This window comes from Manacus candei, unplaced genomic scaffold, assembly GCF_025592945.1.
Source record: "Manacus candei isolate 608988 ecotype Guabito, Panama unplaced genomic scaffold, ASM2559294v1 h1tg000128l, whole genome shotgun sequence".
Lineage (NCBI taxonomy): Eukaryota > Metazoa > Chordata > Aves > Passeriformes > Pipridae > Manacus > Manacus candei.
Window position 1 is genome coordinate 726,108 of NW_026138176.1, and position 15,864 is coordinate 741,971.

At 66.6% G+C, this 15,864-nt stretch overlaps 1 protein-coding gene across 3 annotated transcripts; it reads right to left on the minus strand.

The window, feature by feature from the left end:
- Positions 1–199: 199 nt before the first annotated feature.
- On the minus strand, positions 200–15,797 carry DENND4B (DENN domain containing 4B). Of its 3 annotated transcripts, XM_051771016.1 has the most exons (27): positions 15,511–15,797; positions 13,961–14,263; positions 12,968–13,220; positions 12,819–12,888; positions 11,885–12,054; positions 11,268–11,509; positions 10,963–11,029; positions 10,787–10,845; positions 10,561–10,705; positions 9,917–10,092; positions 9,712–9,812; positions 9,057–9,269; positions 8,624–8,769; positions 8,281–8,420; positions 8,087–8,210; positions 7,249–7,455; positions 6,307–6,435; positions 6,078–6,222; positions 5,134–5,663; positions 4,907–5,023; positions 4,320–4,495; positions 3,803–3,935; positions 3,128–3,361; positions 2,581–2,686; positions 1,886–2,051; positions 1,750–1,814; positions 200–1,268 (listed from the first exon to the last, which is right to left on the minus strand). In XM_051771016.1, exons 1-27 carry the CDS (start codon positions 15,792–15,794, stop codon positions 1,123–1,125), a joined length of 4,647 nt encoding a protein of 1,548 aa, XP_051626976.1. In that variant the 5' UTR covers positions 15,795–15,797; the 3' UTR covers positions 200–1,122. The 3 variants fall into 3 exon arrangements, with proteins under 3 accessions (XP_051626976.1, XP_051626978.1, XP_051626977.1); XM_051771017.1 differs by lacking the exon at positions 1,886–2,051 and having other exon boundaries at positions 1,141–1,268; XM_051771018.1 differs by lacking the exons at positions 12,968–13,220; positions 13,961–14,263; positions 15,511–15,797 and having other exon boundaries at positions 12,823–12,875.
- Positions 15,798–15,864: the final 67 nt, after the last annotated feature.

The window sequence follows — 15,864 nt, forward strand, 5'->3', positions numbered from 1 at the left end:
GGGCAGTGCTCCCCGTGCGGGGCGGGGGCGGCAGCGTGTGGGGCGAGGCGGCCGCGAGGCCTCATGGCAGTGCCCGCATCCAAGATGGCGGCGCCCAGGCCGCGCCAGGAGCCAGGATGGCGGACGCGGCTTCACACCCGCCCCCTCCCTCAAAAGACCCCCCCCCCCCCCAAAAAAAAATCGTCCCGGAGGCAGCGGGGAAAATACCGCAGCAGCTTTTATTTACAGGCCCCGGGGGCGGGGGGCTCCTATTGCACAGTGCGGGGAGGGGCGGCCCCAACCCCCCCCCAAATGGCCACCAAATCCCCCACAGCGGGGTCCAGAGGGGATCGGGGGATTGAGGAAGGGGGGGGACACGCCCAGAGCCCCCCCAGCTATCCAGTCACACATTTGGGGAAGGGGGAACACGACCCCCAAACCCCCCGGAGGTGAAGAGGGGGGCCGGGACAGAAATGGGAGAGGGGGGACACAAACCCCCAGGGCCCCCTCGGGCTGTCCGACACCCCTCCCTCTCAAACCCCGGGGGCGCTGGGGGGGGTGAATAAATAAATTAAAATATATTAACACTGATATATAAAACCCGTGTAAGATCGGGGGGGGCCTTCCTTCCTCCCCCCCCCCCTGCTGCTTTGGGGGTCCCCGGGGGGGTCCCTGTTCCGTTCCCCAAGGGGGCCATTTCTTAACACTCGGGGGGGGTCCCTTCAACCCCCTTGGATCGCTCAGGGCAGCCTGGGGGGGGTCTGTTCCCTCTAGGGGGGCCAATTTGAGGGTCCCAGGGGTCTCTCCCTCTCCTCGGGCGGGTTCTGCTGGGGGGTCCCAGGGGTCCCTTCTCCCCCCTCTGCCCCCCCAAATCCCAGGGGTCCCTGTTCCCCGCTCAGCACTCAGGGGGGTCCTTTGGGGGTCCTGGGGATGTGACACCCCTCCCCAGCACTCAGGGAGGACTCTGTTCCCCCTGGAGTGGTCTGTCAGGGGTCCCGGGGGTGTGACCCCCCTCAGCACTCAGGGGGGACCCGTCAGGGGTCCCAGGAGTCTCTCCCCACCCCCAGCACTCAGGGGGAGCCCTGGAAGGCTCCGTTCCCTCCGGAGGGGGATCTGGAGGGGTACCGGAGGTGTAACCCCCCCTCAGCACTCGGGGGGGGGCCCGAAGCTCCTCCTGCAGTCGCAGGCCTTGGCGCTGGGGGGCTGCACCCGGCGCCGCCGCAGCTCGTCCCGCCCCAGGGACCCCCCGAGCCGGGACAGCGCCGAGCGGTATCGCCGGTCAAATGAGCCTGGGGGCACAGGGGGGTCAGGGACACACAGGGACCCCTGAGCCCCCCTGAGCCCCCTGTGTCCCCCAACACCACCCCTGAGGCCCCCCAATGCCCACCCGAGTGCCCCTAATGCTGCCCCTGAGTCCCCATGGCCCTCCGGAGTTCCCCTCTGTACCCCTGTGTACCCCCCCAATGCTGCCCTCAGACCCCCTGTGTCCTCCCCCGGCCACTCCTGAGCCCCCTATGTCCCTCATGTCCCCCTCCCCAAGCCCCTCGAGCCCCCCATTGCTGGCCCCAAGCCCCCTGTGTCCCTCCTGAGCTCCCCAAGCCCCCCTTGTCCTGCCCCCCTGTCCCCCCAGCCACCCTTGAGCCCCTTGTGTCTCCCTCCCTGAGCCCCCTGAGCCCCTCAAGCCCCCTGTGTGTCCCCTTCATGTCCCCTACCCAGACCACCCATAATCCTCGCAAGCCCCCCCAGTCCCACTGTCCCCCCACCCCTCACCAATATCCATGTGCTCCCGGCCCAGCGCCGCCAGTGTCAGGAACAGCAGCTCCCGGTAGATGCTCCTGGGGGGGGCAGAAAAGGCCATGAAGCGGGGGTGGGGGGTCCAGGGGGGTTCCAGGGCATCCCTGAGTACCTGTGCAGGGTCTGGGGGGCTCCGGGGGCTGCGAGGGTCTCGAGGAAGAGCCCGATGGCCTTGTGCACCTCGTTGAGCCCCACGTGGGTCAGCAGGGCCTCCAGGAAGGACAGTGAGAATGGGGGGGCTGGGGGGCCCCAGGGGCGCAGCCGGGGGGGCACGTTACCTGGGGGACCCCAGAGTGTGACCCCAGAGCAGCCCCAATGTCCCCAGACCCCGAAAATGGGGGACACAGGGACCCTCAGGGGCTCAGCCAGGGTCCCCAAAGTGTGCTCAGTGTGACCCTGGTGTGACCCCAGTGTCCCCAGAGTGACCCCAGAGTGTCCCCAGTGTCTCCAACCCACCAGGGATGTTACCCGAGGGACCCAAAAGTGTGCTCAGTGTGACCCGAGTGTCCCCAGTGTCCTCACACCCCCCAGAAGGGGTGGCCCTGGGACCCCCAGGGGCACAGTGATGAGGGGACGTTACCTGGGGAGACCCCAAACTGTGTCCCCAGCGTCCCCAGACCCCCAGTGATGTGCCCCCGTAGGTGTGTCCCCAAGGTGTTCCCGACCCCCCTCTTTGCCTCCCACCAATGCCCTCCTCCCTCCACCCCCTGGGGGACCCCAAACATCCCCCATGCCCCCCATTCCTGAGCCCCCCCTGTCTCCTGGAGCCCCCCAGTGCCTCCCACCCCCCTTCTGTCCCCCCCTCACTGTGGAGCCTCCAGAGCACGTAGAGGGGGGGGCAGCTCTCAGAGTCAGGGGTCAGGACGTCCCACAGGAGCCGCACTCGGACCCGGGGGGGCTCGGGGCACTGGGCCTGGGAGGGGGAGAGTGGAGCTGGGACCCCCCAAACCCCTCAGAGCCACCCCAAAAGCCACTTACAGCTACACCAAACTCCTCAGAGACCCCCAAAAACCCTCAGAGACCCCTCAAACTCCTCATAGCCCTACCAAATCCCTCAGAGACCCCTCGAACCCCTCAGAGCCACCCCAAAAACCACTCATAGCCCCTCCAAAAACCCCTCTCATCCCTCTCAAACCCCTCACATCCCCCCCAAAGCCCACAACTCCCCCCAAACCCCTTCACGTTCCCCCTCAAAACCCACAACCCCCCCAAGCCCTCTCACATCTCTCTCAAGCCCCCTCACATTCCCCCCCAAACCCTTCATATCCCTCCCAAACCCCTCAGATTGCCCCTTGCATCCCCCCCAAACTCCCTCACTCCCCCCCCAGCCCCCCTGGCAGCCCCCCCGGCCCACCTGGGGGTGCCGGCGGGCATGGTGGGAGCCCAGCAGCAGCAGGGGCAGGTTGCTGGGCAGTGCCAGGCGCTGGAAGTACCACACCAGGTTCCAGTATATGATGGGGTGACTGTCCACCAGCTCAGGTTGCGCCAGCAGCTCTCCCCCCTCGTTCTCCACCAGGCTCTCCAGCTCCTTCCGCAGCACCAGCGGGCTCAGGTAGGCAAAGGCCACCCTCTCGGAGCGACCTGGGGGCTGGGCAAGGCAGGGGGGCAGAGATGGGACCCCCAGGGACCCCAAAAACTGGCATAGGGAACCCCTCACCCAGCCCTGGGCCTGGGGATGGGGGGAGACAGAGGTGAGACCCCCCAGGAACCCCAGAAACTGTGATGGGGGATCCCCTACACTCCCAAATCCCAGAGTCCCCCTTCCCCCTGAAGCGACCCCCCAGCATCCCTAAATCAGAACCACGAACCTCCACTCCCAGCCCCTGCAGGGATGCCCCCAACATCCTCAAATCCCAGGGTCCCCCTTTTCCCTGCAGGCCCCCCAGCACCCCCCTGGGGATCTCTGCCCCCCATCATCCCCCAGGGGTCTCTCCTTGCCAGTAACCCCCCGGGGGTCTCCCCCCACATCACCCCTCAGGGGGTCTCTCCCCCCATATTACCCCCCAGGGGTCTCCCCCCCCCCCCATACTGGGGTCTCGGTGCAGCCGTTGCACAATTGGGGGTCGGGGTCGGGGTCGGGCCCATCCAGGGCGAGGCAGCGCCGGCGGTCACTGAGAACTGGCCCCTGCACGGGTGGGGGCACCGGCGGGGGCCTGGGGGGGCTGCAGGAGAGAGGGGGTGTCATAGGAATAGGGGGGCATCAGGGGAGCTGCAGGAGAGAGGAGGAAGGGGGCTCAGGAATGGGGGGCCCTGGGGGATGTTTGGGGTTCCCTGGAGGATGGAAGGAGGGGGGAATGGTGGGGGGCAAAGAGGGGGGTCAGGGACACCCTGGGGACACCGTGGGGACACTGGGAGGCTGTGGGACATTGAGGTGCCCCCAGAGGATGGGGGGACACTGGTGGGCAGGAGGAAGGGAACTGGGGACACTGGGGGGGCTGTGGGACATTGGGGTGCCCCCAGAGCACAAGAGCACGGCGAGGGGGGACACAGCGGGGAGGATGTGGGGGGTCCCGAGGGGGGTCCTGGGGGTTCTTGGGGATTCCCACCTGGGGAGCCGCCGGAGGTCGCGGATCTCAATGCTCAGGAAGGGCACGAAGGAGCGGGAACAGAACGGGCAGCTTGTGTTGAGGTTGGAGTCGTCCGAGGTCCAGCCGGCCATGAGCTCCTCGTCGAACACCAGCGTGGCACAGCCTGGGCAGCGCGAGCAGCTCGACAGCAGCACCTGCCCAGGGCGGGGGGTCTGTTACCCTGGGATCCCCAAACCTGGGCTATGACCCCCCAAACCCCTCCCAAACCCAAGCTCTTGACCCCTCCAAATCTGAGCTCCTCATCAAACACCAGTGTGGCACAGCCCAGGCAGCTCGACAGCAGCACCTGGGGTGGGATTGTTATCCTGGGACCCCCAAACCTGGGCTATGACCCCCCCCCAAACCTCAGCTCTGACCCCCCAAACCCTCCCAAATCCCTTTCTTCTGACCTCCCCAAACCCCTCAGCTTTGACCCCCAAATCTCTGAGCTCTGACTGCCCAAAGCCCCCTGGTCTGTCCTCCAAAGCCCTCCTAAAGCCTTTACTCTGCTCCCCCCCCAGATCTGAGCTCTGACTCCCCGAACTCCCTTGGCCCCCACCCCTCACCTCCAGGGCAGGGGGCTCCATCCCTGCTGTCCCATCTGGGGGGGGCTCGGTGGATTTGGGGGCTCCGGTGCTGCACCCCGAGGCATCCGACAGGTCCAGTTCACTGGACACAGAGCTCTGGGGGGGGAAGACACACAGTCACAGGGGGTCCCGGGGGGGACAGAGGGACAGACGGAGGGACAGACAAAGGGACAGCCAGCCAGCCAGCCCCTCCTCACAGGCGGTACCTCGGACGCTGTGGATTCGGGGCGCTCCCGGGGGCTGCGCCGGGGGGGCTCCGCAGGGCTGCGCCGGGGGGGTGTGTCCCGGTGGTCCCGCGGCTCCGATCCCCGGCGCTCCCGCGGCTCTGCGGGGCGGGGGGCGCCCCGTTTGCCGGGGGACAGCAACTGCTGCAGCTTGGCCGCCAGGCCCCGCCGCGGGGTGCCGCCCCCGCCGCCGGGACCCCCGGGGCCCCCCCCGGCCCCCCCCTCGTCCCTCCGGGGGTCGCTCTCGTCCGTGTGGAAGCTGATGTCGGACAGGCTCCCGTCGGCAGAGCCGGGGGGGCCCCACGGCCGGGGGGGCCCCGAGGGCGGGGTGGGGGCTGCGGGGATCAGGGTGGGCTCCCCGGCCCCCCCCCGGCCCCCACCCTCGTTGCGGGGGAAGCTGAGGCTGCCGCTCTTCACCAGCCGGGGGGCCGGGGGGGGGTCCCGCAGGCTGCGCCCCGCCCAGGTGGTCTGACGCTGCAGGGGGGGGCGCGGAGGGGGAAGGGCTCGGTCACCTGGAGGGGACACAAAGGGGGCATCAGGGGGGTGACAGGGCCCTCCATCACCCCAACAACCCCTCCTACCGGGGGGAGCTCGGTCACTTCGGGGGGGACAAATGGAGGGGACAAAGGGGGTGTCAGGGCTCCCTGTCACCCCAACAACCCCTCCTACTCAGGGGGGCTCAGACCCTGTCAGGAGGTGACAAGGGGGGTGTCAGTGGGGTGACAGAGACCCCAAGCCTCCCCTCAACCCCCCCTACTCGGGGGGGGCTCAGCCCCTGCCAGGAGAGGACAAGGGGGTGTCACTGAGGTGACAGTGGCACCCCCAGTCCCTGCCTACTCAGGGGGTCTTGGCCCTTGTCAGGAGGTGACAAGGGGGTGTCAATGAGTTGACATGCCCCACACACACCCCCTGCATTCCCTCCTTACCCGGGGGGTCCCCGTTGCTGCTCCGCCGCTCCCGCTGCCGCAGGGGCTGCCGGAACTGGGCCGCCCCCAGTACCACGTTCCGGAGCTTGGCCCAGCGCAGCCGCCCTCCCTGTGTCCCCGCCGGCCACTTGCTCTCCAGCACTGCCTGGGGGGGTGGTCAGTGGGGTCAGCTGGGGCTGGGGGGACCCCCGGACACCCGTCCCCCGGGGGTGTCCTCCCGCAGGGTCACCTTGTTGTAGTAGCCATAGGTGACGGTGTTGGGGACGATGCCAGCACGTTTCATCTCGAGCAGGACGCGCACGGACAGCACGGGCTCCCCGTACTGCCCACACAGCTGCATCAGGATGCGGTAACACACCTGGGGGAGAGGAAAACGGGTCAGCACGGGACCCCCCCGGGCAGGGAGGGACCCCCAGCCACGGGACAGAGGTGGGACCCCCCACACTGGAGGGTGGGAAAGACCCACCTGGATCGAGTCCAGCCTGTGCCCCATCCCCACCTTGGCCCCAGCCCAGAGCACTCAGTGCCCCGGCCAGTCCTCCCTTGGACATCTCCAGGGGTGGGGACTTCCCCACCTCCCTGAGTAGCCCCTTCCAAGGCCTCACCACCCTATCCAGCAAGAAATTCCTCCTCGTGGCCAACCTGACCCTCCTCTGGCACAGCTTGAGGTCGTTTTCCCTCTTCCTGTCCCTTGTTCCCTGGGAGCAGAGCCCGACCCCTTCCCAGCTCCCCCCTCCTGTCAGGGAGTTGCAGAGAGCCAGAAGGTCCCCCCTGAGCCTCCTTTTCTCCAGGATGAGCCCCCCCAACTCCCTCAGGAGTTCTCCAGACCCTTCCCCAGCTCCTGACCCTCCCCCTGGCACAGCTCCTGGCACAGTCTCCCAGCTCCTGTCCCGGCTTACACGGAGCAGAGATCGGAGCTGCCCCCTGAGGTCTCCCTCCAGTCTCCTCTTCTCCAGCTGAACAAGCCTCAGTTGCTCCCTGTGTGGCCTCTCCAGACCATTCCCCATCCTCGTGTCCCTCCTTTGGACACCCATCCCCACCTTGTCCCCCAGCCCAGAGCATTGAGTGCCACATCCAGTCCTTCCCTGGACACCCCCAGGGTTGGGCACTCCCCCACCTCCCCAGGACAGCCCCTTCCCAACAGTGCAGATTTGGCCCTGGCAGGACCCACCTCGTCGGGCAGCACCACCTTGTGCTGCTCCATCTGGCGCAGGACGTCGTAGGCGAGCTGGAGGGCGCCGAGCTTGGCGGGGGCGGCACGCACGTGGGTGGGCAGGTACAGGAACCAGAGGCCATAGCAGTGGCCCAGCAGGCACCGCGCCCACAGCTCCGGCACCGCCGACGACTTTTGAGCCACCCGCTGCGCCACTTTCATCTCCTGGGCACGGGGACACGGCGTCAGGGTGACTGGGGGTCGGGAACTACAGGGGGGGCATCCAGAAAGGGGGCACGGATTGCGGGGACACCTGTCCAGGTGTGATGGATCACAGGGACACCTGTCCCAGGGGGACACCTGTCCAGGTGTTGTCCCAGGTGGGGACCTGCCCAGGAGTGACAGCCCACAGGGGCACCTGTCCAGGTGTCACAGCTCAAGAGAACAGGGGACAAGAGTCAGAGGGGCACCTGGAGAGGGGGTACGGCTCACAGCGACAGGGACAAGGGTCAGGGGACTCTGGGACATCCAGGGGGGCACCTGGACAGGTGTCAAGAGTTCATGGGGGCACTTGGACAGGGATCACAGCTCATGGGGATGGGGACAGGACTCAGGGGAGGTGGGACATCCAGGGGGGCACCTGGGCAACGATCACAGCTCACAGGGACACCTGTCCATGGTGGGCACCTGTCCAGGTGTCAGAGTTCATGGGGGCACCTGGACAGGTGTCACAGCTCAAGGGGACACCTGTCTAGCTGTCATCCCAGGTGAACACCTGCCCCTGTCCCATCTCACACAGACATACCTGTTCAGGTGTCCTGTCTCACACACCCTCCTGCCCATGTGTGCCACCCACCTGTTTGGTCCTGCGAGGGGCGGGGCTGCTCGGGGCGCTGCTCCGGGCCTGGCACAGTTGAGCCACCAGTGGGTCCCGGGGAGGCTCCAGCAGCTCCGGGCACAGGGTGGGGAACCCGTCGTACCTGGGGGGCACAGGTGAGGAGTGTTTGGGGGCTGGCAGGTGGGCAGGGGTCTGGGGAAGGAGGGTCTCACCTGTACCGTGCCGGGGGCTCGGCCCCATCTGGCCCCGCCGGCTGCTCTGGGGGCGTGATGAACACCGTGTGCTCCCCACCCCGGGGGTCATCCAGCTCCATCAGGGGGGTGTCCTCCGGCTTCTCCAGGTCTGCCTGCACCTGGGGAGGCACAGGAGTCACTGGGGACATGGGAGGGCAGTGGGACACACCTTGTCCTGCACCTGGCGGGGCACAGGGGTCACTGGGGACATGGGGGGGGCAGCAGGACACACGTTGTTGACGCAGTTGTCAAAGAACTCGAGGCAGGAGTGGTGGGACACAGAGGGGACACAGAGGGGACAGAGGGGACAGAGGGGTCACACCTTGTCGACGCAGGTGTCAAAGAACTCGAGACAGGGCTCACGGTCGCTGGCGAAGGAACAGTCCTCGATGAATTGGGTGAAGAGCTGCGTCTTCAGCAGCTGCCCATAGAACCGCTGGTACTGCCGGTCCCGGGAGCGCAGGAACCCTGTAGGTACACAGCACCGGAGGCGTGGATGGGTGGGATGGAGTGGGACGGGATGGGACGGGATGGGACGGGACGGGATGGGATGGGAGATGATGAGACAAGATGGAAGTGGACGGGATGGGATGGGATGGGATGAGAGGGGATGGGGTGGGATGCGATGTGATGGGATGGGAGGGGATGAGACAAGATGGAAGTGGATGGGATGGGACAGGATTGGATGGGGATGGGATAGTCACCACATGACCCCCCTCTCAGCCCAGCCCAGGCCAGCCCGTGCCCGCACTGACCCTGCAGGGCGAAGAGGCTGCCGGCGTCGCGCTCGGCGGGTGCGGGTGCGGGTGCGATGGGGCGCAGGAAGGAGCGGTACCCGCGCAGGGCACAGGCCATGAAGCGCAGGAACGCCGCCCTTGCCTCCAGCTCCAGCTGCGCCCGCCGTGCCCCCACACCCTCCGCCGCGCTCAGCACCAGCTCTGGGGGCGCCTCGTCCGGGGCGCTCAGCACTGCGGAGACAAGGGGGACAGGGTCAGCACTGGGGACACCCACAAGGACCAGAACCGGGCTGGGGGACACGGGTTGGCTGGCTCCCGTTGGCCATAGCACTGCTGGGAATCTCAGGGTTTGGGTGGTACCAGTTGGCCATGGCATGGTCAGAAACCTCTAGGTTTGAGCGGTTCCAGTTGGCCATGGAATGGTTGGGAACCTCCTGGTTTGGATGGTCCCAGTTGGACATGGTGCAGTTGGGACCTTCTGGGTAAGGATTTAGGGACAAACATCACCGGGGGGGTCTCCTACGGACCACCCAGCCAGGAAAACGACACCAATGAATCATTCTTTGAGGAACTAAGATACCTCCAAACCAATTGCCCTCGTCCTTATGGGAGGACCCCAGCCCTAACCCTAACCCCTCAGACCCCCTCAGGACCCCCCAGGCTCCCCACTCACGCTCGTCTAGCTGCTGGGCCAGGCTGTGCAGGGTGGCCAGCAGCACCTTGCAGGGCCGGCGGGGCAGCGCACGGGGTGGCAGCAGCTTCCGCTCCTCGCTCCTGGGGGGCACAGGGCAGGGAGGGCAGGGCAGGCACTGCCCCTAGACCCCCCCCCAGGCACTGCCCACCCGCCCCCCGGCCCGGGATCAGCACGGGACACTCACTGGAAGATGGTGTTGGTGTCCAGGTCGACGAAGATGACGTCACGGGGGGGCTCGTAGAGGTCGAAGTAGCTGGAGTGGATGCCTACAATGAAGGGCACGGGGGCACACAGCACGTCAGCCAGCGCCAGCGGGCACAGCGGGATGTAGGGGCACTGCCAGCGCAGGGGGAAGATCATCTGGGGACAGGACGAGGGTGGTCAGTGCCACGGGGCCCCCGGCATGCGCATGGGGGGGCCCCAGAGCTGTAGGATGAGGATCCCCAGCACCACTGGGGTCTCCAGAGCTGTGGGACCAGGATCCCAGTGCTGTGGAACCAGAATCCCAGTGCTGTGGGACCCCAGTGCTTTGAGGCCAGGATCCCCAGAGCTGTAGGACCAGGATCCCCAGCAACACTGGGGTCTCCAGTGCTGTGGGACCAGAATCCCAGTGCTGTGCGTCCCCAGTGCTTCGGGACCAGGATCCCCAGAACTGTGGGACCAGGGTCCCCAGTGCCATGGGATTGGGATCACCAGGGCTGTGGGTCCCCAGCCCCACAGGATTGGGGGTCCCCAGACACACAGAATGGGGGATTCCCAGCACTGCAGCCCCCTAGCCCCCCAGTATGCAGCCCCCAGCCCCAGGGGGTGTCCCCCGTGGTCACTCACCGCCACCAGGGCCTCTCCCACGCTGGTCAGCACGTCGGGGCGCAGCGAGTGGATAAGCAGCTTCTGCTCGGTGAGCACGGCCACCAGCAGGGCCACGGCGTTGTCGGGGCCCAGGTTCTGTAGCAGCGTCAGGAAACTGGCCCCACTGAGGGGGGATGTCACCAGGCTGCCCCATGGCCCCCCCACACCCGTGTGTGCCCCTCCAGGATCCCAAAACCGCCCCTACCTGAGCGGCAGCGGGGATGACACGGGCCGGCACAGTAGGAGGCTGTCATAGGGGGACATCTGTGGGGACAGTGGAACACGGTGGGCTGGAGTGGGGGCACAGGGATGGGGGGGTTGGGGAGCACTAGGATGTGTTGGGGGGTACTGGGGCCACACAGCCCCCCCGAGGTGGCTCACCTGGACCAGGATCCGCGGGCGCTGCGGGGACGGGAAGGGTACGTTGTGCATGAAGTGGGAGATGTGCCTGGGGGCAGAGACCCCGACAGGTCACCCCAGCCCCAAACTCACCCCAAAACCCAACCAAAACTCATCCCCAAACCCACCCCGAATTCACCCCAAATCCCCCCACAACTTCCCCAACCCCACTTTAACCTCACACCCCTTCCAGCACAAACCCACCTCAAATCCACCCCTAACCCTGCCCTAAACCCACCCCCAACTCCACCCCAAACGCCCCCGAGCCCCCCTCAGGCCCCACTCACGTCTCCAGGGGCAGCACGTGGGGGCCAGAGATGGAGTAGCGGTAGATGAACATGAGGAATTTGCGGAAGACGTCGAAGAAGGGCCAGTGGGACAGGACGCAGATGCTCTTGCGGGTGTGCAGGGACCGGCCCGGCACTGGCCGCTTGTCCACCACGCTGAGCAGCCCCAGGCGCAGCGCCTGCCCCTCTGACAGCCGCTCTCGCGGGAACGCCTCATGGAACTGGATGGCAGCGCCGTACACCTGCGGGAGGGGGGCACGGGGAGAGGGCATCGGCGGGGAGCGGGGCACGAGGACACCCGGCACACAGAGATGGGGAGACACAGCCCAGGGCACTGGGGTCACTGGGCCATGGGGACCTGTGGCACTGGGACACTGGGCCATGGGGACCTGTGGCACTGGAGACCCCATCCCATAGCACTGGGGCCACGCAGAACTGGGGACCTCCATCCCATGGCACTGGGGACCCTGGGCACTGGGGACCTGTGGCACTGGGGACCCCCATCCCATGGCACTGGGAACTCACAGCCCTGGGGACCCCCATCTCAGAGCTCTGGGTACCCCCAGCCCTCATCTCTGCCCACCTCCCGAATCTCCCACCCCCTGAGCCCCTCGTGCCTTGTCCCCCGAGGCGCCGGTGAGGACAAAGGTGGAGAAGACAGGCAGGGGGTACTTGGTGCCCACGGGCCAGCTCTCAATGGTGGCCCCCATGGGCAGGCAGAACACAGGCACTGACTCGGGCAGTGGGAACTGCTCGCTGTCCTGCTCGGGGTACCGGCCCAACAGCCCTAGGGGACACAGACAGCAGGATGAGACCCCCGGGTCACCTCCCCCTCCGCTCAGGGTACTGGCCCAGGAGCCCTGAGGGACACAGGGACACAGGGATGAGACCCCTGGGTCAACCCCCTGCTCAGGGTACCAGCCCAGGAGCCCTGGGGGACACGGACACAGGGACACATAGACACTAGGATGAGCCCCTCAGGTCATCTCCCACACCCCAACAAGGAAGGGGTGCCCAGAGACCCCCAAACCCACCCCCCTAAAACCTCCCCACAGTAAGAGACCCAATTGCCTCCCTGTCCCAGTAAGGGACCTCATTGAGACCCCAGTAAAGGACCACATTGCCCCCCAGTAAGGGACCCACTCCCCTCCCAGGAAGGGACTCCGCTGCCCCCCCAACAAGGCACTCCATTTCCCCCCAGTAAGGGACCCCATTGTCACTCCCCCCAATTAGAGACTCCAGTAAGGTACCCCCTTACCCCCCCATCCCCAATAAGGGACCCCACTACCCCCCTCCTCCCCACTAAGAGACCCCAGCTTCAAGGGCCTGACAGGAGGAGTTGGGGGGTCTTCAGCACCTGAACTACCTTCTTTTACTTCCCAAAACGCCTGAGAAGGCCCAGGGCCTCCACCCCCCCGAAATCCATCACGTGCCAGATGGGGGGGGGAGTTAATTACCATAAAATATACTTTTAAGAAAAATAATAATAATAATAAATGATTCCAAGGTCCTTTTGGGGGGGGTCCAGGCCCCCCAGCCTTAGCTCCCCACCTGCCTCGTAGACCAGTGTGTTGCCCTTGGCCACGGCGATCTTGTAGCACAGGAACAGGGCGGGGCCCCACTGCAAGGAGGGACCAGGATTGGGATCAGGGGGGTCAGTGTATGATCAGGGGGATTGCCAGGCACCCCCCCAGACCCACCATGCTGGTGTTAAGGTTCCTGTCGACACGGCAGAAGGTGTGGGGGGTGGTCTCCCCTTTGCTGGGCATGACGAGGCAGATGTCGGTGACGCCCAGGCTGTGGTGCCCGGGGGGCTCAGCCGCGCGCCGGAACGTCAGGAACGTGCGCTGGTGGCCCGGGGAGCCCGAGGCCAGGTTGGCAGAGCGGCTGTAGGGGGTTGTGTCCAGGATCTGGTAGCCCGGCTTGGGCCGGTCCTTGCCCTCGTAGTGCACCCTGTGGGGGACAGGGGTGAGGGGGACCCTGGGGGGCTGCTGTGACCCCTCCTCAGGATCCCGGAATCCCACAGTCACACAGCCCCAGAATCACCAAGGCTGGAAAAGACCTCCACGATCATCAACTCCCCCCTGTGCCCCATCCCCACCTTGGCCCCCAGCCCAGAGCACTCAGCGCCATGGCCAGTCCTTCCTTGGACACCTCCAGGGCTGCGGACTCCCCCAGCTCCCTGGGCAGCCCCTGCCAAGGCCTCACCACCCTATCCAGCAAGAAACTCCTCCTCGTGGCCAACCTGACCCTCCTCTGGCACAGCTTGAGGCCATTTCCCCTCCTCCTGTCCCTTGTTCCCTGGGAGAAGATCCTTGGGATCCCCCCTCCTGTCAAGGAGTTACAGAGAGCCAGAAGGTCCCTCCTGAGCCTCCTTTTCTTCAGGATGAGCTCCCCCAGCTCCCTCAGGAGTTCTCCAGACCCTTCTCCTGGTGCTCCAGCCCCTCAAAGCAAATTTAGGGGCCCAGACCTGGACATAGCACTCGAGGTGTGACCCAGGACAGAGGGACAATCTCTGTCCTGCTCCTGTGGCTGATCCAACCCACGTGTCACTGACCTCCTTGCCCACTTGGGCATACCTGGGTCACGTCCGGCCACTCTCACCAGCACCTCCAGCCTCTTTCCCAGCTTTCCAACCTCTCTCCCACCCTGTCGTGCCCCCCATGCAGCACTTGGGGTGTCCCCAAACTCACCCCAGCTCGATGAGGGGGGGCTTGTCCCTGCCACGCTTGTAGCACAGGAACATCTGGGGGTTGTTGAGCAGCCCTGCGTTGAGGTCCACAGGGTGGCCCGACGTGGTGGTCTCGATGCAGGTGAAGCCCTGGGGCACCTCCTCGCCCTGGGAGCGGATGATCACGGCCACGTCCGTGATGGGCTCTGCAGGCCGCGCCGGCCGGGCCGGCTCCTCCTCCAGCGCCCGCGACGCCTCGGCCAGCCCGGCCACTACGAAGTAATCCACCAGCTGGGGGGGCTTCTCGTCCGCCATGTCACACCATCTGATGGGGGGGGGGGAAACACCCTGGGAATGCCACTGGAGCCACTGGACCCCCCTTTCCCAGCTCCTCCCCCCGCGGTGCCCCGTGGAGCCGCCAGCACGGGAAGGGAGGAGGTTTCCGGTCACGCCGTGGGGCACCGGGACCCCCCCCGGGACCAGCAGGGCCCCCCCTGGCACTGGAAGGCTCCCCTGGGTGGTGTTCAAAGGTGGGACCCCCACCCCCTGCCGTGGCACCCCCAGGTTGCGGGCTCACCCTTCGTTTGGGGTCCCCCTCCTGCATCTGTCCCCTGTGCCCCCCCCAGGTCCCCAGAGCCTCCTCATCCCCCCAAACCCTTCCCCCAACCCGTTCCCAGCACCCCCAGCTTGCCAGGACGGGGGGTCCTTGGAGCCTCCGGGGGGGGGAGAGGAAGGCAGGAAAGAGGAAGGAAATGGGCGCTGGGGCCGTGAACGCCCACGTCACCCCCCAGGCCCCCCCAAACACTTGGGGGGCCAAAACAACCCCGACCCCTCCATGGAGAACCTCCCAAAACACCTGGGGGGCCAAAACAACCCTGACCTCTCCATGAAGAGCCCCCCAAAACACCTGGGGGGCAAAACAGCCCCAACCCCTCCATGGAGAGCCCCCCAATAGCCCAAACACCCGGAGGGGGCAAAACAACCCCAACCCCAACATCGAGACCCCGGGCAGGGACGGGGGGGGCACCGTGACCCCAGGGGAGCCCCCCAGGGAGGGAAAGGCACAGCCCCATTAACCGGGGGGGTCACAACCCCTGGGAACGGGGACATCCCCTCGGCTGAGTGGGGGTCGCAGCCCCCTTGGCCGAGGGGTCGCAACGCCCCGGGGACAGTGACACCTTAACCAGGGGGAGGAGGGGGGCGATGTCACAACCCCCTGAGGACGGTGACACCCCTTGGCTGGGGGCGGGTCACACCCCCCTGGTGACGGTGACACCCCCTTGGCTGAGGGGGTCACATCCCGTGCACGGCCTGGCAGGGTTCCCCATCCCCATGTCCCCCCCAGTGACCCCCCAGAAGGGTCCTCCGTGCCCGTGTCCCCCCCTGTGTCCACCCCCAATGTCGTCCCCACCTCCGCACCCCCCGCCCGGGCCCCACAGGCCCTGCCCCGGGCCCTGCAGCGCCCGTTGCCCCCTGCTGCCCCCCCGGCCCGGCTCCCCTGTATGCCCTCCGTTCTCTGCGATCCCCCTGAGCCTCCCGGACCCCCCAAGACTCCCGGTTCCCGCCCGATACCTGCGGCCGGGCCGGGCCGGGCCGGGCCGGGCCGTCCCTGGTTCCGCTGGGCCGCGACCGCCACACAGCGCGGCTCCGCAGCGACCCCTAGCGGCCCGGAGGACCCGCCGCACACGCCGGGGGACATCGACCCCCCACGACATCCCCAGGTAGCCGGGACTCCTCCCCAGATCCCACAGAAACTGCCAGGACCCCTTCAAGCACCCCCAAGAATTCACAGGCCCCTCTAAGCCTCCCCAGGAATTGTGGGGACCCCATTGTCGCCCCCAAATAAGAGACCCCATTTCACCTCCTCCCCAATAAGGGACCCCCTCATCACTCTCCCAGTAAGACCCTACCGCGCCCCCAATAAGG